At 34.8% G+C, this 25556-nt stretch overlaps 2 protein-coding genes across 4 annotated transcripts in view; one reads left to right on the plus strand and one right to left on the minus strand.

Moving 5' to 3' along the window:
• Positions 1-779: 779 nt before the first annotated feature.
• On the plus strand, positions 780-20804 carry Cfap36 (cilia and flagella associated protein 36). 3 transcript variants are annotated; one of them, XM_010615865.3, is made up of 10 exons: positions 780-1103; positions 4392-4456; positions 5057-5158; positions 9921-10035; positions 12567-12654; positions 13618-13699; positions 15319-15421; positions 19274-19413; positions 19581-19730; positions 20215-20804. In XM_010615865.3, exons 1-10 carry the CDS (start codon positions 989-991, stop codon positions 20314-20316), a joined length of 1062 nt encoding a protein of 353 aa, XP_010614167.1. In that variant the 5' UTR covers positions 780-988; the 3' UTR covers positions 20317-20804. The 3 variants fall into 3 exon arrangements, with proteins under 3 accessions (XP_010614167.1, XP_010614168.1, XP_010614169.1); XM_010615866.3 differs by having other exon boundaries at positions 13618-13669; XM_010615867.3 differs by lacking the exon at positions 19274-19413 and having other exon boundaries at positions 15319-15426.
• Positions 20805-23764: 2960 nt separating this feature from the next.
• Ppp4r3b (protein phosphatase 4 regulatory subunit 3B) overlaps positions 23765-25556 on the minus strand; it is a 58214-nt gene continuing 56422 nt past the window's right edge. The window contains exon 16 of the mRNA XM_010615868.3: positions 23765-24039. Coding sequence (XP_010614170.1) covers positions 23944-24039 — 96 coding nt within the window. The 3' untranslated portion in view covers positions 23765-23943. The remainder of the gene's footprint in view (positions 24040-25556) is intronic.

A 25556-nucleotide genomic window follows, 5' to 3' on the forward strand; every position in this document is an offset into this window, starting at 1 on the left:
TTGGACTGCTTTTCTATTGCAAGAGCTCCACCTTCTTGTCCCTTTCTATCCACCCTTTATCATTCTCTTTGTACCTTGCCTCACTCAAATGAGATACCGTAAGGTATTTAAGCCTGTGTGTCTGGTTTATTTCGCTCAAAATTATATTTTCCAGGTTCATCCATGTTCCTACAAATGTCTCGAATCTGTCATTCTTTATAGTGGAATGGTATTCCATTGTATATAGATACCACATTTTCTTTATCCAGTCATGAGTTGATGGGTATATAGGCTATTTCCAGGATTCTGCTATTAGAAGATGCCAAGACACTTATTTAAATTAATCTTAATATTGACTTTGCCGTTGAAAATGTTCTAATTTTGGTTAAATATCTGCCTGGACCCAAACCATTCAAAGTGAATGCACAATTAGCAAACCTTATGGATGTTCTTTGCTCTACTTTGTATTTTCCTAAGACTCAATAATTACAAAAGAAAGGGCCTGTGGGTCTGAAAATGGTTATAATTGAAGAGCTGAGGTTAAAACCATGAACTAGAAAAGCCTTACAAACCTCGCCGTCGTCTCCCTAAGGTTCTCCAAACGCCATTTTAAGCATCGGCTCCCACACGTTAAGAGAAAACGTAGAGATTTCCTTGAGGATTTCCAGCCAATGGTTACACTTCTGCTCTCCCTAGCAACTGCCTGCCAATGGGCGGAGGTCTATCTTTTGCTCCCTACGGTTCCTTTTCAGCCAATCGGCAATGTTCTTCAAACGGATTGAGAAGCCTTGGACTGGGAAGGCGACTTCACTTCCTGGCCCTAGTCTGGGGTGGCTAAAACTGTTGCCATAGCGACCATTTTACGTTAACTGGTTTGTATTTTATCCAGGTGGCTGCACGACACCGGGGGAAACTCTTCTCCGACTCCCTCTTGGTTCTTTGCGGCGGCGGCTAGGTTTTAACAAGATCCGCGAGTCTGGCCTGGGAATCTGCTCCCAGTGGGGGCGGGATGGCTGCGGAAGAAGAGGACGAGGTGGAATGGGTAGTGGAGAGCATCGCGGGTTTCCTGCGAGGTCCTGACTGGTACATCCCCATCTTGGATTTTGTGGAGCAGAAATGTGAAGGTAAAAACCAGAGTTCAAACTGACCATCTCCCCTGGCGTCTCTCACACCAGCAGTCTTCAGGAAGGAGGTCATTAGAAACTTATCGCTTGCGTCTCCATCCATCCCTGTGGGGCAGGCAGGTTTAGAGCTCGTTATGTAGGAGGAATTGTATTCACTCCACAGATGGCTCCCTTCGCAGATCTGAAAATGAGGACGGACTCCGCACCCCCACTCTCGGACCCAGGCTCCAGGGACTAAAAATTTTAAACTTTAACCTTGTGTTCGTCCTTTCACTCCATCACGCACGTTTTTGCCCTTGGCAGGTAGACTGTTTCATTGGGCCTCTTCGGCAGCTTCGCCAGTCACTTGAGAGGAAAAACGTGTTTGCCTCTGAGTTCCTTCTGATTCGTAGCATTTCACCCTGTCAGTCTAGGAAATGAAAAATGCTTCACCCCCTATCGACATTGACATACAGAGTAGAGAGATCTGATTACTGCAGCGGGACCAGGGCCGGTAATCTCGGTGGCCTGTATTCCCCTTGTTGAGTTCTCTCTTACCTGTACCATTCCTTGTAACAGTGAGACTTGCCGGTGTGCTGTAATAGACCCTTTGAGGAAAGATCCTTCGGCCTTCTGATAAGTTCGCACTTGGGAGTTCTGAATTCAATTCTTGCAGACAAATTGGACTCCATTCACCGAAAAGGAGGAACCACAAGTTGTCATACAAACTAGTGTCCAATCATTATCTTGGTTATTTAGCCTGGTAAAACTTGGAGGGTAGTAATATTCCCAATCATTTGTCTTGTACTGGAGGGATTAGACTTGTTTTTAAGGATCAGTGGAATGGAGCCAGGGTTAATGGGTACAAGCTGAAGGGCAACATTTTAGTGGTGGAAATGCTTCATAAGGGAACATAACGAGGATGAGTTTGCCTGCCTAAAAAGGTAACATGTTCCTCAGGCCCTAGAGATATTTGAATGGATCTGCTGTGATTTAATGGAGATAGTAGAGGAGATTCAGCTGCCAAATGGTTTGTTATCCTGGATAATATTTTAAGAGTTCTTTCAACCCTAAGATACCAATTAATACAATAAAGGTGAAATTTCATTTGACCACTGATTTTTTTTTTTTTTTTTTTTTTTTTTTTTTGAGATGGGGAGGTCCTTACTGTCTTCTCTAGGGAATTTCCCGATCCTCCGTCCTCAAGCCTTTCCAGTAGCTGGGATTATAGGCAAGCACCACCACACCTGGCTTGAATCTTTATTATATTCTCATTATCAAATACTAATTACTAAGTGTTATTTTTACAGGGAATTTTAAAGGAGATTAAAAAACAAAGCTTTTATTTGTATTCCTTTAAAGATTCAAAATGCTACATTGTGACTATAAGACATGTAGAATTCTGACCTCTTTTTAATTATGTCATCTATCGATGTCTTTTACTTAACTGAGACTAAATGCTGAGATAGAAAAAAAATTAAAGCTCACCTTTTTTATCCTTAAAAGCCAAAAGTGGATCCATTTCAGTACTGACATACCCGATTGTGTAATTTTATAGAGTCAAAGTCTCAGCTGCATATACATGTACTATATCTAGTAATTTGATTTTAGAACTAATAGAAAACAGCTTAAGTAGCTGTTGTAGTGAATGTGAAGTGCTGCATAGAGCAGATACAGGATAAAAAGAAGTAACATGCCAGTGACACTTGAAATAACTGTTTATACTTCACTAACTTGGGGTTGTCAGTGTGCTATAACTTGCTTTAGACAATTTAAAGATTAATTTTATACAACTTTATTGCATCAAGATTTACTTCAACAGATTTGAGTGTTTTTGGACCAGAAGCAAGGGATAGATGAATAACAAAATCCTGTGCTTGAGAAATTTATAGTCTATAGGAGAACAACCAGGTAAACAATAAAATGCAAAGTATCAAGTGCTATAATAAAGGTAGACACAGAATGTTGTCTATTATGAGCTAAGAGGAGAGAATCTAGCCAGCCTAGAGCTGGAAGTGGGTATCAGGTCATGGAGAATGTGACACTTGGCAGTGTCTTAAAGAATGGTGTGGAGAAAGGAGACATGGGATGGCGTAAAGGCAAAACACTGAGGAAAGGCTTGGACAAAGGAAAAGGGGTTTACAACTTCACTTTGGAGCTATTCCATGTGGTTGTGTTTTGTTAGGATGGCAAAATTTAGATTTTTGGAGTGGTGGGAGATGACACTTGGGATCTAATCTTGCAAAGTCTTGTTAAGCCTAAGTATTCTGTACACTTGTTGAGTTTTAAACTGAAAGTTATAGAAGTTCGTTTTGCATTTTAGGAGGATTGTTCTGGGGGAATTAAAAAATGCTTATGGTTTATAATTTGTGAATATGCCCTACCCAATTAGATTGAGCTTTTACCTCCAAAGTTCTGGGAGTTGAACACCAGGACCTTTGCATTGAACTACATCCCCAGTCCATTTTATTTTAAGACAAGATCTCACTGAGTTACCCAAGCTGGCTTTGAGTATTGTAATCCTCATGCCTGAACATCCCAGAGCACTGGAATTACAGGAATGCACTTCTACTACATCCAGCAGATAGTAGCTTCTTTAAGGGATATATATCTTTTTAAACCTACATTTTTTAACACAGTGATCTATGGCAGCAAGAATGGCCTGGTCACATTCAGTAAAATTTGCATTAGCAAAGTTCCAGTATAGTAAAATAATTTAGGGACTGTTGTAAAGGGATTTAACATTTTTTAGGGGGTACTGGGGATCAAACTCAGGCCCTTGAGCTTGTGAGGCTGGCAGTGGAACCACTGAGCCAAATCCCCAGCTTTAACATTTAATATTAATACATTAAAAGTGACAAATTGTTCTTTGTCTTAAATATGAGGTAGTTTTGTTTTGAGTATTTTCTTAAAACTTGTTTACAATTAATACTTTATATATATTTTTATTTTTTATTTTTTTGGCTTTTTGAGACATGGTTTCACTATGTAGTTGAGATTGACCTGGAACTCACTATGTAGTCCAGGGTGGTCTTGAACTCACAGCAATCCTCCTGCCTCAGCCTCCCGAGTGCTGGAATTACAGGTGTGCACACCCATGACTGGCTTAATACTTATATATTTTTAATATATTTATGTGTGTATATATATATATATATATATATTTTTTTTTTTTTTAAACTGCAACATTTGAAGCTGAAGAGCTAAGTAATCAGAATGATTGTTCTATTGTAAATAGTGGGTTTTTGTATTTGTGTTAATGAAATTATTGTTTTTTAACACTATGTAATGTTTTTCTTATAAATTTAGTTTTTGATGATGAAGAAGAAAGCAAATTGACTTATACAGAGATTCATCAGGAGTATAAAGAACTAGTAAGTATTTTTTTACTGATTTTTAAAAAAGGCAATTGGATATTAATACTTGTTGCTTATCTAAATTTTAAAAAATGGATTGGTTCATAAAATTCTTTAATTTTAGAAATATCCAATCTATCCTAATATTAGTACCAGTTTATCAGACTCCATGAATTATCGGAACATCTCATTTTTATGCTTTTGTATCTCTTTGACTCCAGAATCTAAGGAATGGTTTTACCACAGTTGTGGGGATCTTGTATTTGATTTTTAAATTTATTTTTATTTGGCTGATGCCTCCAGAGAATGGTTAGTTTTTCACTGTTATGGTTGTCTTGTGAGTTCTTTTTAAATGCTGGTTAGAGAAGAGTTGTGGCACGTTGAACTTCATAATCCTTATTTACTTCTAGTAGGTGAAAGAAAATTTCATGTGATTCTCTGCAAAACAAACAAAATACCCTTATTGTTTGTTTTTGGTGAAAGCCAGTATTACTTCTATGTAATGTAAAATTATGTAGATTAATAATTCCAAGACTAAACTCACTGTTCTAAATCAATACTTAATAGGAAAACTGTCATTTAGAATTTTTCTATCAAAATTAACCTTTTTCTTTTTAGGTTGAAAAGCTGTTGGAAGGTTACCTCAAAGAAATTGGAATTAATGAAGATCAGTTTCAAGAAGCATGCACTTCTCCTCTTGCAAAGAGTCGAACATCACAGGTTTTTGCTTTTGTTTTATTTTAACATAATTGTAATACAAACTCCTAAGGTTTCGCTTAAATTTGGTATGTTTGTGAAGTATAATATTTTAGATACTCTGAGGAGTGAACAAATGATTCCTTATATATAGGTTCTTTTTACAACAGCTTTGACATATAATTCATAATTTAAGGCATTAATAAACCAATACAATTAAAAATGAACTTTCAGAACTATAATAAGATTGTAAGTTTTATTGAAATTGCTTATTTATATAGATTTTTGATAATTCCTCATCTGCCTTTAGTAGATCCACACTTCGTAGTTCTTGGGACTTCTTCTCTTAGTTCTCTTAGAACTATTTTTATTGTCTCATTAGTTCTCCAGTACTGGGCTGAAGAAGATAATAAATGCGCATTTGTAACTAATGATTTTTGGACTTTTTTGGTACTAGGGATTGAATTTGGGACCTTGCACTTATGAAGCAGGCGGTGGCACCACTGAGCTAAATCCCCGGCCCCAGTGACTAATGATTTTTGAGAGCTTATGCTACTTGATGTTTTATGCCCTGGTGTATATTATCTTATTTAATCATTAAGATACCTCCTAAGAAACTGGTACTGTTTAGCTTCTATTTGTAAACGAGAAAAGTAAAGCACATTAATACTAAGTAGGAGCACCAATATATCAACCCAAGCAATCCAACTGAGAGCCCTTTCTCAGAGGTTGAGTATAGGAATATGTTGCTACTACCCAAGTACTACTTTTTTCAAACACTTGCTTTGGTTCCTGTCCTCTACTAAATAAACTGTGACTCCTTAGCAAGATGATAGTGATGATTGTGATGTGACCTCAACTTATATTTTCAGCCTGATTTCCTCCTATAGTTCTCCAATACTTATGAACTGTCATTATTCTAGGCCACTCACTCTTACAAGCATTTGTATACTTGGCTTTGCTTATGCTGTCCTTTAATCTTGAACAGTGGTGGCGAACCTATGGCACACAGGCTACAGCAGGCCATTTGTATCGTTGAGAGCTCTAAAAAGTTTTCCATCACTGACCTAGAATGTGTGTCTAACCCACTTTACTGTTCTTTCCTTAACTCAACTCTTCATCTTCAGAGTCTGGTTGAAATGGTACTTCTTGTGGCAGCTTTGATGCTCCATCTAAACAGACTGGAACTCATTGTTTCTCATTACGTACTTTTACTTAGATATTTTTGGTACTCTGAATTATAGTTTCATACAAGTCCATTTGCCGCATTAGATTGTAAGTATTTGGGGCTATTTCTGGTATCTTTGCTTTAGAGATAAGAGCTTAGTTTCTAGTAGGTCGTTCACAGTAAATATTTGTTAATTGTGGCCTTGAGGTTACTTTGACTATTTTTTAACCCAGCATTTCCTGCATAACTTTCTTCTCATTTAATGAGCACTTCTATTTCTAGGATGAAAATCTTCAATGTGATATTAAAAATTTAAATGTTATTGGTATACCCAATTAATGTAAATACTTTATTAGTTAATAATTACATAAAGCAAATGTTTTATAGTTCACCAGTAGCTTTTATTAATCTAAGAAATAGTAACAGGGATGATTTTCTTCTTTTAAATGAGACAAGAATAATTTGATTGAAAACTACAGATGATCCTTGACTTACATCCTGATAAACATAAATCCCGGATTTATGTCCTGATAAATCCATCATAAGGTGAAAATATTGAAAGTCAAAAATGCATTTTATGCATCGAACCTGCCAAACAACATACTTTAGCAACACAGACACGGTGGAGTATTGTTATTTCCCCTGGGGTCGTGTGGTTGACAGGGAGCTGTGCCTTGCTGCTGCTGCCCTGCTTTAAGAGAGATTATGGTACTGCATATTGTTGGCCTATGAAAGATCAAAATTCAAAAGTCAAAGTGTGTTTTCTAGTTAATATGTATTGTTTTCATACAATTATAAAGTGGAGAAATCATAAGCCTGGGACCATCTGTAAGAATAAATACACCCACCTACCTTTTGTTTGTATTGTCAGGATATCTGAATTATTTGTGAATGTAGAAATTCAAATGTAGACATTTAAAACACTGTTTTTAGATCAAGATCAACATATTACTATACACATTCTTTGATTCTCGTATACACATTTTAATTTGCTTAGAGTTGATTGGTAGAATAGAACAGTCTTGTTATATATAAGGAAGCAAGCCTTTTGAGACGGACTTACCTTGGTTCTTTCGTTTACTAGCTGTAAGATGTTGAACAAAAGCTTTTATTTTATAGATTACCTTCTTAATCTTTTTGTTTCCCAGTTTTCACATTTGTATGTAGGTGTAGTATCTATTTTTAAAGTTTTTTTGGTGATGTTTAAGAAATGTACATAAACCATTTAGCATAACACCTGGTGTACCATAGGTAGCCTATTAATAAATTAAGCACTTTGTTGTTTGATTAACACTATGGCGATCAGATCAGATCTTGGGTTCAGTTTCCACATGGAGTAGTTAGCATTATTCTCTACTAGAGCAAACTCTTAGTCACCAGATACCAGATAGCAACAGCGAGTCAGCACCAGGTTATCATCATTAATGAAAAAAGAGTTTGGAGCACAGTATTTACTGCTTTGCAGCTATCTAATCTTTAACATGAAAATCAGAATGTTGATTTCATTATGCCAATATGAGGGTTCTAAGAATGCACTCAAGAAACCAATAGCTTACCCTAGGTAATTTAGGAAGCAATTTTTGATTTTGTTTTGTTGGAGTTGATTTAGTTTTGATTTTCTAAACCAGCTATCAGCTCCTATTAAATTGTACTACTAAATCAGAATTGTAAATTCTTTTTGGTTTGTTTAATCAGTAGACCTAAACCAGTGGTGACAAACCTATGGCATGCCTGCCACAGTGGGCTGTTTGTATCGCTGAAAGCTCTGAAAGGTTTCCCATCATTGACCTAGACCCCTGGTCCTAGCATATGCTTTGTGTATTTAAGCCAGCAAGAGTGGCAAGGAGTGCATCAGTTGAAACGTTCCACTTAAAAAGGAACATCAACAAAAAACCTTCCAACTTTTTAATGTCATAGTTTTCCATTGTGTACCTGTGGATTCTAAAAGAAGTCCATGAGTTAGAATACTTAACTATCAATTTAGAAAAGTATGACAGTATAATAAATAGTGAGATATTATTTTAGTTGAACTTCAGAATTTTTTTGGATTTTTCAGTTGTCATAGGTAAAAATGACTCCTACTTATGATTTTTTTGCAAGGATAAAGCTTATTATTAATTTCAACATATGGGAAAAGCAAGGGACTTATATATGCAAGAAACAGAAGATATGTGTGTGCATATTTTATTTTATTTGCTTTGACTTTTATATGATAGAAACCAATACTTGCAGAAACAGTAATTTTTTTATAATAGTTCAGGAAAATTGTGCTTTTTAAATTTAGCAACTGAAATGTTGAAAAGATTATATATATTTGTACCACTTAATTTCTAAAAATCCACATAGTATAATAGGCATATTTTCTGTGAGTGCTAGTTAAGGTTTAAAAAATTAGTAGACTTTAGTTTCACTACCCTGAAAATCTCCTGTGTCCCACATATTCATCCTTTCTGGCCTTCTCCCAATCCTTTGGCAAATATTTTGCAAAACTTTCTTTTGATACTTTTAAAAAATTGTCTTAGAATAGTTTTCTCTTTCCAGATGACTTAGATATTTCAGATCTTTTCCTTTGGTCTAGTCCTATGACCAAAATTCTATAGAAACAAATCATTTTCTACTCAAAGGAAATGAGGGAAGGTGTAGGGTTTTAAATAATAATAATGGCTTGCTTGGTTCTTTTGCTGAAATGCTTTGTATATAAGGACAAACAAAAACCTTGCCACCAAATATACCAAAATACACCTCTTTCACAAGTGAATTACTGGTGTTGCTATTTCTGGAACATCATGTCTGTTTTATTTACTGACTTTTACATTTTAGGAAGGAAAATGTTTTTGTTCATTAAAAACTGAAGCTGGGTGGGGTGATAAGTGCCAGACTGGGAGACTGAGGCAGAAGAATTCAGAGTTCAAATCCAGTTTGGGCAATTTAGCAACTCAGTGAGCCCTGTCTAAAAAAAATAAAAAGAACAACAAGAAGGGGCTGGAAGTGTAGCTCACTTTGAAGGCCCTAGTTTCAATCTTCATTACCACAAAAACAAAACAAAGCACTCCCAAACAACAACAGCAGCAGCAGCAGCAGCAACAAACACAAAAAATTGAATTTCTTGGCTGAAAATAAATCCAGATACCATAGTGGTAACTTTAAAAATATAAGGCAGAGTTCTGTATTGTTTTTCACAGTCATTTAGTACTGGTTCATTTGGAAAACTATGTCACTGTTAAAGGTAGCTTACTGGAGGCATGAGAATTTAGAAAGTCTTTCTCTTGAAAATCCTATTTAAAGGCTTTTATAAGACATGGATTAACAAAAAGATGGATAATAGGACACAGGAAGAAAGGTATTTTGCAAATAGGAAAGGGATGAAGAGATGGATGAAAGGGACATACAGAGAATTAAGAAGTGTTATATCACACACCAACTCCCCAATGAATGTGATCATTATGTACTGCAAACATGTACCAATAAAAACAAAAAATGAAATAAAAATTTAAAATCGTTGGCATCACTTAGTCATAAATCATGATGTAGCATTCTTGAATTAATGTGCTGTTTTATTGGATGGGATATAATTTTAAAACTTGGATCTTCATTTAACCTCCTGATTTCTTTCCACAGGCTATTTTGCAACCTGTATTGGCCGCAGAAGATTTTACTATCTTTAAAACAATGATGGTCCAGAAAAACATTGAAATGCAGCTGCAAGCCATTCGAATAATTCAAGAGAGAAATGGTAAAATGTTGAAGTTTGAAATCCAAGTTCTAAATCCATTTTTAAAATTTTTGTCAGTTCTCGTTATGATATAGTCAAATGTAGCTGCTTTGTATAAATTTATTTCAAGTTTGAAAACTTTTGGTTAGTGAAAGAGCTTTTAAGTGTGTAAACTTCCTGGTTAGCGTGTATTTGACATCTCAAAGAAAACAGACCAAAATTTGATTGAATGGTGCTTTAGATTTTAAAGAACTTTTTTTTTTTAACTCAGCCATGTGTTTATGAAATTTGGTATTTTTGAGGGATTTAAGTTACTGTTGAGAGAAGGTGCCTATTCTCCTGGCTTATTGTTAATGTCTTGGTAAGAGATAATGGTTTCCAAGTTTTTGTGAGCATTGGAACCAATTTGAAGGGTTGTTGAAACATTCAGCAAGCTCCCAGTGTCTTAACTGAGCAGGTCTGGGCTGGGGTCTGAAGATTTGCATGTTTAACATGTCCCCAGGTCATGCTGAAGCTAGATGGAGGTGGGACCACACTTAGAACACAAGTCTAAAACACAGGTGGATGTGATTATCACACCAGCATCATATGGAACAAAGAGAAATAAGGCTCTAGTAACCTTCATTGGTTTCATTTTTGCCTGTCTCCATGCTCAAACTTTCTCTCTTGCTTTTTCTTTTGTTTCCTTCTTGTGTGCCTGCACTGCATTAGAAATTCTGATTCACAACAGCTAAGTTGCTAACCATATTTTTTGTTATTTTACATCTCTTACTTGAAATAGATTCTCATTTCTGTTTCAGATTTATAGCTCCACCTGGGGATACAGATCCATGTTAAGAATTCTTGCCTAACAAGCATTAGGCCTTGGGTTCAGCCTCCAGCACCACAAAACAAAGTAACAACTGTAAAAATAATCCCAGTTTTTGGTAATTTCATTTTCATGTGTGTTTCTTTTGTTTTGTTTTCCTCAGTAGATTGCTTCTGATTTTTTTTTTTTTTTTTGGTACCAGGTATCGAACTGAGGATCTTGCACTTGTGAGGCAGGTGTGGTGCCACTGAGGTGAATCCCCTGCCCTGCCTCTGATAGTCTTTACAGTGGTTAACAACCTTTTTTTCCCCCTAAGTACTGGGAATTGTAGGATCTTCGTACTGAGTTACATCCCCTTCCCTTTGTTTGTTTATTTATTTATTTATTGAAACAATTTTTTCATTTTTTGTTTTTGGTACCGGGGATCAAACTCGGGCCTTTGCGCTTGCAAGGCAGGTGGCGGAACCACTGAGCCAAATCCCTGTATCTTTATTTTTTATTTTGAGAGAAGTTCTTGCCAAGTTGTTAAGTTGCCCAGGCTGGCTTCAACTTGTGACTCTCCAGCATCAACCTCCCAGAGTACTGCCACCATGTTTGGCTATCCTTTTCAATAGTTTGGAAGCAGGACCTTTCTTTTGTTTGTTTCTTGAAGAAATGAGAGCATTAGTTAGTTAGTTGCATTTGTTTGCTCTTAAGGGTCTGTTATCTTTATAGATGCCAGTTTTCTGGTGATATTGTACTATAATTTTGCAAGATGTTACTACAGGGGAAACATAAAGGATATGTTGTATCTTTCTTTATTTCTTTATAACTGTGTATGAACTTGCAATTATCTCAAAGTAAACTGTGTAATTTTAACAAATGTGCCTAAACATCAAGGGGATTAGAATAGTAAAGCTGCTTTACTTCAGAGCACATCTGTAATCCCATAGTCATATGTAGATAACGAAATGGAAGATAAAAAGGAAGAGACATTCTGTTAATGTTATAGAATGTAATTATTATAGATATGAATACAGTGTTTATTACCAGCTTGCCTGTTTATCAGGAAGTTATGATATGTTAAAGCAATAGTTAAAATTACTTCTTATGAATTTTTATTTGCCTTGGGCCAAAGTTGGTACTGTTGTGGTCTATAGTTATTAGAGTAATAGTTGAACAGACACCATAAAGGTGGAAATTGCATAATTTATCTTTATATCCCTTCAAAGTGCTAAACACCAGGCTTTCATTGCACATAATAAGCAGGGCCTTTTTCAGTAACATTTGTCATAGTAGGAATGAAGAATATCAAATGTTGTTTTGATAAAATAACATTCTGTTTTGTAAATTCTTTTCCCACTTAAGGGTCACCTTGGAAATCATGGTTTCATTATCTATCCTAGCTCAATGATTTCACTGTATGGTCTCAGATACTATACGGTTATGGGAGATAGTAACATATTAATTTTATTGCCATACTTCTTTTGGTGGTGCTGGGGATCTAGCCCAGGACCTCATGCATGCCAGCCTAGTGCTCTGTCATTTAGCTACATCCTCAGAGCCTATCATTATTTTCAACAGCAATAGGTAAAATTATCATTTTTGGTGGCACTCATTCCCTAAAATGAAAAAAAGTTAAAAATACAAGTTTGGAATTTTTTAAAAAGTGATAAATCATAAACTCATTTTACTAGATGAACTGGAGCAGTGAGAAATTTCAGTTGAGTTGATGTTCTTCCCTGTGGTGCTTGGTCTTGAACAGGAGTATTACCTGACTGCTTAACTGATGGTTCTGATGTGGTCAGTGACCTTGAACACGAAGAGATGAAAATCCTGAGGGAAGTTCTTAGGTACCTTTCTTTACTTATTTTTGAATGATCATGATAATGTTAATAATCTCCTAAAGTAATCTGTGCGTGTGTGTGTGTGTGTGTGTGTGTGTGTGTGTGTGTTTATATATATATATATATGTATGTATGTATGCTTTTTACCCAGAAAATATGAATTCTGTGCTGAAGACCACACAATGATTTATCACTTTATATATTCACAGGTTGAGAATCCCTTATCCAAAATGCTTAGAGCCAGAAGTATCTAATTTTTGAATTTTTGAATTTGAAATTTTTGCATAGACCTTACTGGTTGAGCATCTCTCTAATCTGAAAATCCAAAATCTTCAACTTTTTTGAGGATCATATTGGTGTACAGAAAGTTTTTGGATGTTCGATCATTTCAGATTTTCACATTAGGAATGCTCAACCTGTATTTCTTTCCTTTCTAAAAAAGTTATTTAAATTTTATTTTAGATTATTAGTACATGTGTATATTACATAATGTTTCCATTCTTTGTGGAAAGTTGATACATGTACATATCTAATCTTAAGTCCTTTTTTCATCCCCTTTCCCTTCCCTCCCCCCATCCTCCACCTATCTTTTGACCCCTTATTTTTTTGATACATATCTGCAGTACATAATGTCTACATTGTTTGTGTGGAGTTGGTACATGTATGTAACACATCCCGATTCCTCTCTTTCATCCCTTTTCCCTCCCACCCCCATCCTCCCTCCATCTCTCCATTCCCTTCCCCCTTATGAAAGATCTATCTCCCTACTTCCTATCATCTGTCTTTTGTTTTGCTCTTTATTCTTACTCTGGGTTTCACAGATGGAAAAAATTATTCTTAAATGACTCATGTTAGATCAGCTTAAATGAGAGCTCTCCCCCATCATAGGAGTGGAGCTTAAGTCACCAATGGAAAAAAGTTCTAGTAGGTCCAGCTTGATCCCTGAAAGCTTTTTTTTTTTTCCTCCAGAAAATCAAAAGAGGAATATGACCTGGAAGAAGAAAGAAAGAGAAGAAAACAGGTGCCTGTGGAACATATAAATGCAACAGAAGTACATTCCGTTGCTATTATCTCCTATTATTTTGCATCTAGTCTCTGTTGTTAGTATTTAAGTTTCTGTGGAACTATATAGTGCCTTAGTATGTGTATTTTCTTGGCAAATCTTAACATTTATATTTAATTTTTATACTTTTTAAATGTAGACAGGGTATGCTTCTTATAAGAATGTATACTTTAGGGCTGGGGATTTAACTCAGTAGTTCCATCGCCTGCCTCGCAAGTGCAAGGACCCGAGTTCGATCCTCGGTACCCCCCCCCAAAAAAAACGTATACTTTATACATTCTTATAAAGAAGGGAGTTCTTGCACTCAGGAGGCTGTGGCAGGAGGATCGCTGTGAGTTCGAGACCAGCGTGGGCTGTATAGTGAGTTCCAGTTCAGTCTCAACTACATAGTGAGACCCTGTCTCAAAAAACCAAAACAAACAGACAAAAAACAAAAAGAAAGAAAGGAGTTCTTGGGGATGAAGTTGGCTTGGTAACAGAGCATGTGCTTAGGATGTGCTTAGGTTGTGCCTGGAGTCAATCCCAGCTCCAAAATGAACAACCAAACACCTCAACGAAAACATTTTTTATAACTTTGGGCATTTTATAATTCATCCAGTAAGAGACCTTTTAAACTCCATAATAAAGACCAGAGTCATCAATTTCATAGTATTCATATTTTGGAAGAGTTCCTTATGAAAATTCCCATTAATATTCTGAATGAAAGAAGATTAAGAAAAGCATGTTACTTTTCCATTCTCCTTGATTCCTTTACTGTGTTGAAATAGCAACTGTAGCTACTCTGACGATTCCCTCCAGGCTTTAATACAATTAGGCTGAAGCAGAATAATTCTGTATCATTTCCTGGCATTCAGTTTCTTCAGTAAGAACCATTTCCATAAGGTGCCTAATGTTTCCAAGGATAAATTGAACATTTACCTGGTGGGGTGATGCAAGCTAATCTTTACCCTTTTCTACTAATTCCCTTTCCACATTTTCCCAGTCTCCCTGAAGGGAAAAGGAAACAATACAAATTATCTATCACTTAAAAGTTGTTTTCATTTTATCTCAATCATTAGGAAACGTGCTTGTGTGATTTTACTTCTTTGAAAATCTTTTATTCTAAGGTGCCCAATGAAGAGCAGATGAAAGATTTATGTATCTTTCAGTAAATTTCTTTTTAGTAAAAGGAACTGAAGTTTTTAGATAATAATATTTTTAAATATAGGGGTATAGAACAAAAATCAGTTCAAAATTACCATTGGGTTACATTAGTTTTAACCAATTTATGTGAAAATCACATTAGGTTTCTTGGATACTATGTTTGTTTTAGAGATGTACAAATTGTTTTTTCCTTTTGAGATATTTTTGTTATTTTTTCCAACATAAAAGTAGAGATAGTAATAATATAATGAACTCCGATGTGTTCATCACCTCACGTATAGGGGCTTATGGTTTGTGTATCAGTGAGTTGCCTAATAAGCTGTATACATTTGGATTTTCCTCTGTTTTTAACTACTTTCTAATTTCTTAAAACAACATTTTCATCTTTGGATTTTGTAAGAGATTCAGTCAAAGTTAATCTAAATTGTCTGTGGGTTCTTAAATTGTATTATGGAATCCTAAAGGTATCAGAGACTAAAACAGAAGAAGCCCTCGTGCATACCAGTAAAGCTGTGGAAATGAGTCCTTCCCAAGGAGATGGTGAACATTTGGCACAGCCACCTTCAGGTAAGGTGAGGTATACTGAACTCTCCCTATTAACATGAATATTCTCCAGAGTTTTATACTTGTTACATGTAACCTTCAGAAATCCTGGGAGGCAACACCGAACAACTTTGGTATTTAAAATTCTTTGTGAATTTAGTTATAGAGTTTGCAAGTAGGAAACACCAAGCTGAAAGTATAGTTCCCACGTTTTTAAGTGAAGACTAAATCTCTGAGTAGTAAGCAGAATACTTTGAAGGAGCTACCAGTTTTATTCTATGGCTGTAGTATTCAAGATACATCACATAACATTTGGTGTGCTCTTACTTGCTCGTTTATATGGTGTTTGAGCAAGAAGCCAAAATTGGAAAGAAGATATTAAATTACTTTTCCAATGAATTAACATACAACTGGAAAATAAGATGTAGCCAGTTTGTCCAGATGTTTAGTCATTAATTGTGTCATTTTAATCAGATCTGATGAGAATCCTTTTAGGAAATGTTAGTGAATGAACTTGTCCAATATGTGGCAAACTCACCTTTATTATGCTTGGATTTCTTATACTATAAGAAAACAAGTAATTCTGAAATAGTAATTGAATCACAGTAATGATTCCAGTTCATTTTATCATGGATTTCTATGGTTTTAAATAAATTTCCATTTCTTAAAAACAGGCTTTTGGGTCAGGAAATTAAAAATATATTTATTTTTATTGGTACATGTTTGTAGTACATACTAGATTTCTTGACTACCATGTTTTATCAGTGTGAAAATTATTTTTTCCTTCTGGTTCCATGTGAATTTTAAGATTATTTTCTCTAGTTCTGTGAGGGAATGTAATGATTACATTCCTGGTGGGGAGTTGGTACATGTACTTAACACATCTTTTTTTTTTAAATCCTTTCCTAACCCCTCCCTCCCCCTCTTGGGCCCCTTCCCATTTGCAAAAGATCTATATCCTTTCTTTCTATTATCTTTTAATTTGCCTTTCATTTATATTTTGGGTTTCTCATATAGGAGAAATCATGCAACACTGATGCTTGTGTGTCTGATTTATTTCACTTAACATTATGATCTCAAGGTCCATGAACTTTTTTACAAATGACTCTAGTTTTTGTTTATGGCAGAGGAGTATTCCACTGTGTATAAATAGCACATTTTCTTTATCCATTCACCTGTTGATGGACATATATCCTGCTTGTAAGATTTAGCAATTATGAATTGTGCTGCTATACACATGGGTATGCATGTATCATTGTAATATGATGTAATTAACTCTTTCAGGAAGATAAGTAGAAGAGAAATAGCTGGTTTGCATGGAATGTTTAGTTTTATTTTTTTGAGAAATTGCCCTGCTGATTTCCATAATGGTTATATTAGTTTACATTCCCACCAACAATGTAGGAGGGGTTCCATTTTCCCCTGAAGCCTTGCCAGAATTTATTATTTGATTTCTTGATGATAGCCATTAATTCTGGATTAAGATGGAGTCTCTAGTGTTGTTTTAATTTGCATTTCTCTAATGGCCAGGGATGTGGAACATTATTTCATGTATTTATTGTCCATTTGTACTTCTAATAGGTGTCTGTTCGTTTCAGTTGCTCATTTTTTTGATTGGGTCTTTTATTTTGGGAGCGTCTTAATTTTTTTTAGTTCTCTGTATATTTCAGATATTAGTTCACTGTCTGAGGTGTAATTGCCAAAAATATTTTCATATTCTGTAGGTTGTCTCTTAACTCTGTTGTTTCCTTTGCTGTTCAGAAACTTTTTAATTTGATAAGATCCCATTTGTTGATTCTTGGTATTATTTCTTTTGCAATTAGGATTCTGTTCAGGCAGTCCTTGCCTATGCCTATTTTTGCTTCCAGTTAATTTTTTTTTGTTTTAATATTAGATCTTTGATCAATTTTTATTTTATTTTAGTACATTGTGAGTGATACAGGTCTAGATTCAATCTTTTCCATGTGGATGGCCAATTTTGCCAGTACCATTTTTAAAAGAGGCTATCTTGGGCCAGGGATGTAGCTTAGTGGTGCTGTGCCTGCCTGGCAAGTGCAAGGTCCTGAGTTCAATCTTTGGTACCAAATAATAATAATTAATAATGATAATAATAATACAGAGTTATCTTTCTCCTAGAATATGTTTTGCCCATTTTGTCAAGGATCAGATAGCTGAATGTGCCTAGAATTGTTTATACATCTTGTATTTTTCATTGAACTAATGTCTGGTTGTTTTTTTGCCCCCGCCCCCATTCCATGCTGTTTTAATCACTGTGGCTTTGTAGTATAACTTGAAGTTCAAGATTGTGAGGTTCCTGTTTGGATTGGTTTTATATTTTGGTTCTTTTCTGGTTTTATATGAATTTTAAGATTACTTTCTCCAGTTATCTGAGGGATGCTATTGGTATTGCATTCAGTGTGTCTGTCAGTTTTAGAAGTATAGCCATTTTGACAATATTGGTTTTGCCTATCCAGGAATAGGGGATATATTTTCATTTTCTGATGTCTTCTTCAGTCTCCTTTTTTAGAATCTTATAGTTTTCTTTGGGAAATCTTTTACTTCCTTGGTGAGGTAAGTTCCTAAGTATTTCATTTTTATTGGCATTATTTTGACTGGTTTTGTTTTTCTAATTTTTTTCTCAGTGAGTTCATCATTGGAGTACAGAAACTCTATTGTTTTTGTGTTTTGATTTTGTATCCTGCTAACTACTAAATTTGGTTATTCTAGTGGATTCTTTTGGGGTCTTGTATGTAAAGGATCATGTCATCTACAAATAAGGATAGTTTGACCTCTTCATTTCCTATACATATCTCTTTTATTTCTTTCTCTTGCCTGATAGTATGGCTGAAGTGAACACTTGAACAGGAGCGGTGAGAGTAGTAGACATCCTTGCCTTGTTCGTGATAAATCTTTTTGGCTGGTGGTACTGGCCATCGAACTCAGGACCTTGCACTTGTGAGCCAGGTAGTAGCACCACTGAGCTAAATCCCTGGACCACCTTGTTCCTTATTTTAGAGGAACAGCTTTCAGCTTTTTCCTATTTAATGTGATATTGGCCATTGGTTTGTCAAAATTGGCTGTGGCAAATTGAGATAAAGTCCTTCTATATGTATTTTCTTCAGGGTTTTTGTTATGAATGGATGTTGAGTTTTTGCATCCATGTTCATTAAAGACATTGGCTTGTAGTTTTTTTTTTGTTGGTTCCATTTCTGGTTTTAGAATCAGGGTAACGCTAGCTTGAGAAATTACCTTGAGAGTACTCCTTCCTTTTTGGTTTTATTAAAGTTTGAAGAATATTGGCATTAGTTCTTCCCTGAAGTTCTTGTAGAATTCAGCAGTGAATTCACTGGGACCTGGGCTTTTCTAAGTTTGTAGTTTTTCTTATTGGCTCAATTTCATTGTCTGTTATTGGATTAATCAGGTTTTTTATATTTTGTTTTGATTTTGGTAACACATACGTATCTAGGAATCATTTTTTCTGAATTTTCCTAATTTTCACAGTAGTGGTAGTAATGATCTTCTGGATTTCCGTGGTTATCTTTTGTGATTTTGCCTTTGGTGCAGGTCTTTTTTTCTTTTTTGGTAAGAATGGTAAAGGGTTTTTAAATTTTATTCTTTCAAAAGGAACCAGCTCTTTGATCCATTCTTTGTATAGTTTTTTTAATCTCAATTTCTGCTCTGATCTTTATAATTTCCTACTAGCTTTGGATTTGGATTATTCATTTTCCTAGGACCTTGATGTGCATCATTAGGTTATTTGGTGTCATTCTGTTTTTCTGATGAAAACTTGTTATCATTGCAGTCAGCTCATTTTGGTGAACCTAACTTAGTATTTCTTATAATATTCTAACTGGTTTCTTGTCTACTCACTGCCAGAAGTTGAGGTGCATTTTGCTAATCCATCAACACAACCCTTGTCAAGAAAGGCAAAAATGTCACCTGAAACATCTTCCCTCCCACAAAAAGGCCTGATGATTCCTGGTTTAGAACATACACGTATTGAAGGACCAATAGCAGTAAGTAACAGACATCACTTTAAGAACGATGAGCAAAATGACAAGGTACTGGGAAAAGTGTAAACAGCCACATATTTGGCTTTTGTTATAAGATTAAACTCAAACTGGTAATTGACACTTAATAAGTGGACTTGAATTTAGATAGTTCCTTTTCTTAATTGACCCAGAATTTGTCAGCACTTGGAACAGAAGAGCTGCGACAACGAGAACAGTATCTCAAGCAGAAGAGAGATAAGTTGATGTCCATGAGAAAGGATATAAGGAATAAGCAGATCCAAAATTCAGAGGAGAAAGGAAAACCTACTGGGGAGGTAGAGGTATGGCTAGCTTTCATTATGTCAAGATTTGCAAATACAGAGGTAGATTTCTCAAAATCGGAGTATGTACCAGAAAGCCTCTGATGAATTTTGCTCATAGATCTACTCAGATTACTAATGTGACAGCTGCTAGATCTTTTCTAGGTGAGTTGTGATGAAGATTTTGTGAGTTTTACAGTTTTTTTTTTTCTTGTTTTAACTTGGCCTTGCTCCAAGTTCATAAAGAACAATTATCTAGCATAGGAGAGGCATGTGAAATGTTTGAAGTGTCCTATGTATAACCCAACTACTGGTACTACCTCCCAGAGACTTTCTCAAGAAGAGATTTTAGAAAAAGAACCCAGTCTATATCTAGCTTTTTTTTTTTCCCCCTGAATATGCCCTTAATCAATGACCTCATCCTTTCGAGGCAGTATGTTGGCAATGTTAGACAAAGGAATCCATTTTGAACTGTAGCCAATATTATTCTTTTCTCTTTTTGAAGGAAATGACAGAGAAGCCAGAAATGACAGCAGAGGAGAAGCAAACATTACTAAAGAGACGAATGCTTGCAGAGAAACTTAAAGAAGAAGTCATTAATAAGTAATTTAAAACAACTTAGCAAAAGTCCAAATTTTCTTAAAAATAAATAATCCTTAAACCAAAATTAGTTTTAAGTAAATATTCGCTTTTGTAAATGCAAATATTAAGCTCATTACTATGTTAAACATTTGATGTGAAGAGTAGGGGGGAAGGCAGCTACTTTGTACTCATCAATTTAGTACAAATTTCTGGTAATGTTTTCCCAGGGAAAAGGACAGCATCATTTTAACTTGGATACCTGTTATTTGTGCTGGCCACAATGTGTTATGTTCTAAGGATATAGTACAAATATAGTCAACCAAATTAGTCTCTACCTTCACAGTGCTGCATAAGTACTACAAAAAACAAAGTACTAGAAAGGAAGTGCAGAATACTGTAAGATGGGATGGCTAGGCCTCCTTGAGCAAGTTGTTTAAGCTGATTGGAAGGTATGAAGTTTAGGTCCTGCAGCAGGAAATACCACATTTAACATATATCACCAAGGAATTAGAAGTGCATAATCAGAGAGGGTTAGCATATAAAATTCAAGATTGATGAGGTACTACTAATCATGCAGGGCCTTATAAGAAATGTGAAAAATTAAATTTTGTAACATGGGCAGTGGGAGATTACATGATCACAATTATTATTTTAAAAGATGTGTGGCTATTGTAAAGATGAGTAGGTGGAGTAGAATAGTTGTGGCTGTGTCAGTTATGAGGCAGTCCAAAGAAAAGATATCTTGGGCATTTACTAATACTCTTAAGGAGAGCCAATTTGGCCTTGAGAAGATAAATGTGAGGGATGTTAAAAATATTCAATTACCTACTCTTTCTAGAGCAGATACTTTGAAAACAACAGGGACAACTGTTAAGAATAGTACTACCACTGGGTGTAGATCTTTTATAAGACCTTGGAATAAGTTTCTGTAATCTATTTAAAGATAACCAAAATATCCACTGTTGTTTCCCAGAATTTCTACCCTTTCCTGATTACAGGACAACCATGAAGTTTAATTTAAATTCCATTTTATCCCCTTATAAAGTTAAAAAAGGATACCAAAACTAAACAGAATTTGCTTTTAGATACACAATTCAATGTTCAACTACAGAAAACCTAGTATTCTCCATGTTCCATTTTTACCATTAAATGGACAAGAAAAACTAGTGATTAAAACACAGAAACATTTCATGTAACATTTTATTAAAAATAACTTTTATATTTGAAATGTTCAAAATACTTTAAGAGACCTAAGGCATACAAATGTGTGCTCTGGCTTGCTTCACTATAAAGATATAAATACCCTGACCTGCCTTAGGGCAGTCATCTAAGACAGCAACTAATGTGGAATCTTCATAGTTGTGCTTCTAAGGTATTTTATTCTCATTGTGCATGAAAACTATCATTCTGGATTTCAAGAAAACATTCACATTTAAAGAGTTCTTAGTATGACAGTGATTTAAAAGCTTAAGACTCATGACAATTCTTCAGAATATTGAAGTCTTCATAAAGTTCAAATTTGATACTTCCTACTGTGATTTAAAGTTGAGAGTCAACGGGAAATGTTTTAGCCTAGACTGCTTAGATTAAGAAGTAATTTATTAAGAGCTAAAAAGTAGTGAGTGATTCAATAAAATTTGAAAGCAAGCATGATCACATAGTAACTTTACTGACGTTGGCCGAAAGTACCCTAATGTATTGAGATGGAAGGTTTTTAGTATAGGTACACCTTAGAGAGGTTAGAATAATTTCATGCTGTCATGTTTTAGTGCTGAGATTTTTATTTGCCCATGGTCACCCTTCTTTAAGTTGTTAACATTAATGGTATTTAAAATGCAGTTGGCCCTGTTTAGGACTTTCATTCAGACTGGAGTATGACCTACTGGTTTATATGATAAATACTTATGGATAATTCTGACTTTTAAAAGATAATGTAAGGGCCAGGGGATTTAGCTCAGTGGTTCCACCACCTGCTTTGCAAGAGCAAGGACCTGAGGTTCAATCCCTGGTAACAACAACAACAACAACAATAAAAAGAATGTAAAGTGGTCATATATCAAAATAATTAACTCATATTTACAATAAAACAAACACAAACATCAGTCATGGAATTACAGGGTCACATTTTAATTCCTGAATTTTACATTTCAGCATTAATATCACCACATGTATACAAATGGTGTAAAACAAGTACAGTGGTATTTTTAATACAAAATAAACATCTGTTTTATGGAAAAACTATACTTCATATCTACACAGACAGCCCATCTTTTCCAAACAATAGCCAAAATTAAAATTAACTACAAAATCTCCAAAACAGGGGAAACTGCTTCAGTTTAAGCTATTCCAGGAAAAATGGACCCATAACACATTACAAATGTGATCTAAAGAGTGTAGCTGGAATTACTATTTTTAGATTTTTTTCTCTCAATGCATTAAATTGTAGTTTGGGGAACATTTTTCTCATCTCAACATGATCTCAGATCATAGATGAGCAAACTAACATTAAAATATTTACAGTTAACTGGCTATTCTAAAAATAAACAACTGTTTGCCTCAATTTGTTATTTTAAATTCATTTACGTATATGGAATGTGCTTTTACTCTTAAAAAAGCAGCTTTTGTATTACACCCTTTGATGGAAAAACTTAATATGCTCCATGTGGCTTTGACACTTACTTTCTGGATCAAAATGGCTTTAGATATTAAATGGTGCTTGTATTCAGCACTATTTTTATCTTTATAAGTTATACTTTAAAACTTGCCTCCATCTCTGAAGAGCCACACAACTTTACTAATAAAGCAGCGACTTGCAGTTATCGTCCACAAAAGTTTGTACTGGTAGGTGGTTGAAAACACTGTTCTATCCACTCCCAAGTTTCTAGAGGATGATTTGGAATACTAATATACTGTTTTTTGGCCACTGTTATCTCTAAAAGTGCAGAGTTTAAAGTTATATTAACAAAACTATCCATTTTGAAAATCCAGTTTATCTATGTCAAAATACATACTGAAAATTCCTGGTGTAGAAAACTCAACATGTGCTATAATGCAGAGTGTACCTCCCTCCAACAATCCAAAAGGCTGAATTTGTGAAATCCTCAAAGAAATGGTCCCAATAGTCTTAACTTCATTTTTAACGATCAATCTGTTGTCCATAAAATTTTTTTTAAAAAAGAGGCAACTGTTTAAAACAACAACATGGCCAGCACCATTATATAAGTAATATTGTTGGGTTTGCAAACGAAGTTTTATAAACTCTGTCTAGATTGGGACACCCACCCCTGGAGCAACCCTGCATTATTCTATTACCAATGTTTTTCCTCTAGCAAACCATCCCAAAACCTGAGACTTTCTCCAAAGCTATCTCCCAGGCTCCAGTTAACTTTTTTTTTTTTGTCTCTTCTTGATAGCCTGAAAAGCAAACCTCTTACTTACGAGTAATTAAGTTCCTGGGAAGCTTTTTCTTTTGCTTTTTTTTTTTCCCTTTTAAAACAGAACTAAACTCTCCTAGCTGATATACTGAGGATCTTTTGCTACTCCTTTGTATTTATAAGTTCAAGTGAGAAGGCTTTCTGATTCAGATTTTCAGCTGATGAAACAGATGCAGCAATTTAGTAAGACCACATGCTGGGGTCCCCCAGTAAACATTTTATGAGCCCAGACGAGGTCTTTTCCTGGGGGATGTTTCTTCTTCTTCATCTTCCTCTTCATCATCTGGATAATCCACTAAGCCAACCAAACTTCCCTAGTGAAGAATTTAAAAAATGTTTTAAACATGCATAACAAGTTTTTAAAGCTTACTGCTATTATAAAGAGATATTAGAATCCATTTTTGTAATTGTATATCTGAAATTAACACATTTGAATTTAAGAAAGGAACTATTTAAAATTATAAACATTAACTGAGAACTAATTGGTAGTATTCTCAGTAACCCCAACTTTTACACTGTTTTATCACATTTTTAGTGAAACCTCCAAACTCAGCTCAGTTTAGGAAAATAAGTACTTTCCAAAATAGTAACACAATCATAATATTTAGGAGCTTGAAAGGACCTTGTAGATGAACTAGTTCACTTCGCTAATTTTACACTACAAGTCTGTAGTCTCCATTTACGTATGTATTTCATCATTAAGTACACATTATTGTTTTTTATTCAGCTCTTGAATAATTTAAAAGGCTGAAAAATGAAAAACACATGATGTTTCCTAAAAATAAATAAAAACAAGGATGAGGGAATTCTGGATTCTGGCATTCTGAGTAATAGACCCTTTAAAAATCTTGGGCACATTCCAGAAAACTGCAGATGTCCACCATTTGATCCAATCTTAAGAAACTTAACATATATATCAACCTATAGGTTAAGAGGTCAATGTAAATACTAGTAGTGTATACTTGTCAGATCTCTAGGAGATAAACCCAGTGAAGTAAGGCATCCTCCATTTAAAAGTAGGTTCATACATAAGGAACTATGGATCTGTCATAAACACTTTTATCAGCATGTAAGTGAAATGCTGTCATTAAAAAAGGCCTCTGAGCATCTACCAAACTTTATTAGAAAGTCTGTGAACTAAACCAAACTTAATGTATGTTTGAGAATCTTTCTACTTCTTGCTCAACTAAATCACATATCTTAAGTTTGGATAAGAGGCAGTATAGCTAAATTTATATTCAGAATATATTGACTATAGTTGGTGTGACTTCAAGTTACAATGCTATTTATCTGAATCACCTTGGGCAAGCAATTTAATATCTAAAAAACTTAGTTTCTACACCTATAAAACATATAATAATACATGTTTAGATGTCACTGAACTATTTTGAAACTTAAACTGAAAAAAACAAAGGATGTAAGCACTTTGGCACTGTATTAGGTTTGTACTGTAGTTAAATGCTACCAATTGACATTTGTTATTCACTATTTGTTATTTGGTTACTAAGCCAAACACATTGGGAGAAAAGAGAAATAATTAGAGTATTAAAAAGGCATCAATCTGATATTCACAAAAATGACAGATTTCCAATAAAGCTTTAATTATGTTTATCATTACAAATCACAAAGTACAGACATTTCAGTCTCAAAATGTTAATATTTTAAATGATATCTTGGCTTAAGACTGTCTGGAAAATGCACCTGCATAATTCTGAATTTTATTTCGAGTTTGAATGCATATTTACATCACAGATACACATTTTAAAATCACATTTACAATAAAAATAGAAATGTAAAATGTTAAAAGTAAAAAAAAAAAAAAAAAAAAAAT

The sequence above is a fragment of the Fukomys damarensis genome, unplaced genomic scaffold (assembly GCF_012274545.1).
Source record: "Fukomys damarensis isolate Sample0158 unplaced genomic scaffold, DMR_v1.0_HiC HiC_scaffold_2, whole genome shotgun sequence".
Taxonomy (NCBI): domain Eukaryota; kingdom Metazoa; phylum Chordata; class Mammalia; order Rodentia; family Bathyergidae; genus Fukomys; species Fukomys damarensis.

Coding starts and splice junctions, on each gene's coding strand:
- Cfap36 (XM_010615865.3), top strand. CDS start 989: ATGGCTGCGGAAGAAGAGGACGAGGTGGAATGGGTAGTGGAGAGCATC. Junction 15,422..19,273: donor TTTGGCACAGCCACCTTCAG/GTAAGGTGAGGT, acceptor ACTCACTGCCAG/AAGTTGAGGTGCATTTTGCT. Junction 19,414..19,580: donor GTATTGAAGGACCAATAGCA/GTAAGTAACAGA, acceptor TAATTGACCCAG/AATTTGTCAGCACTTGGAAC.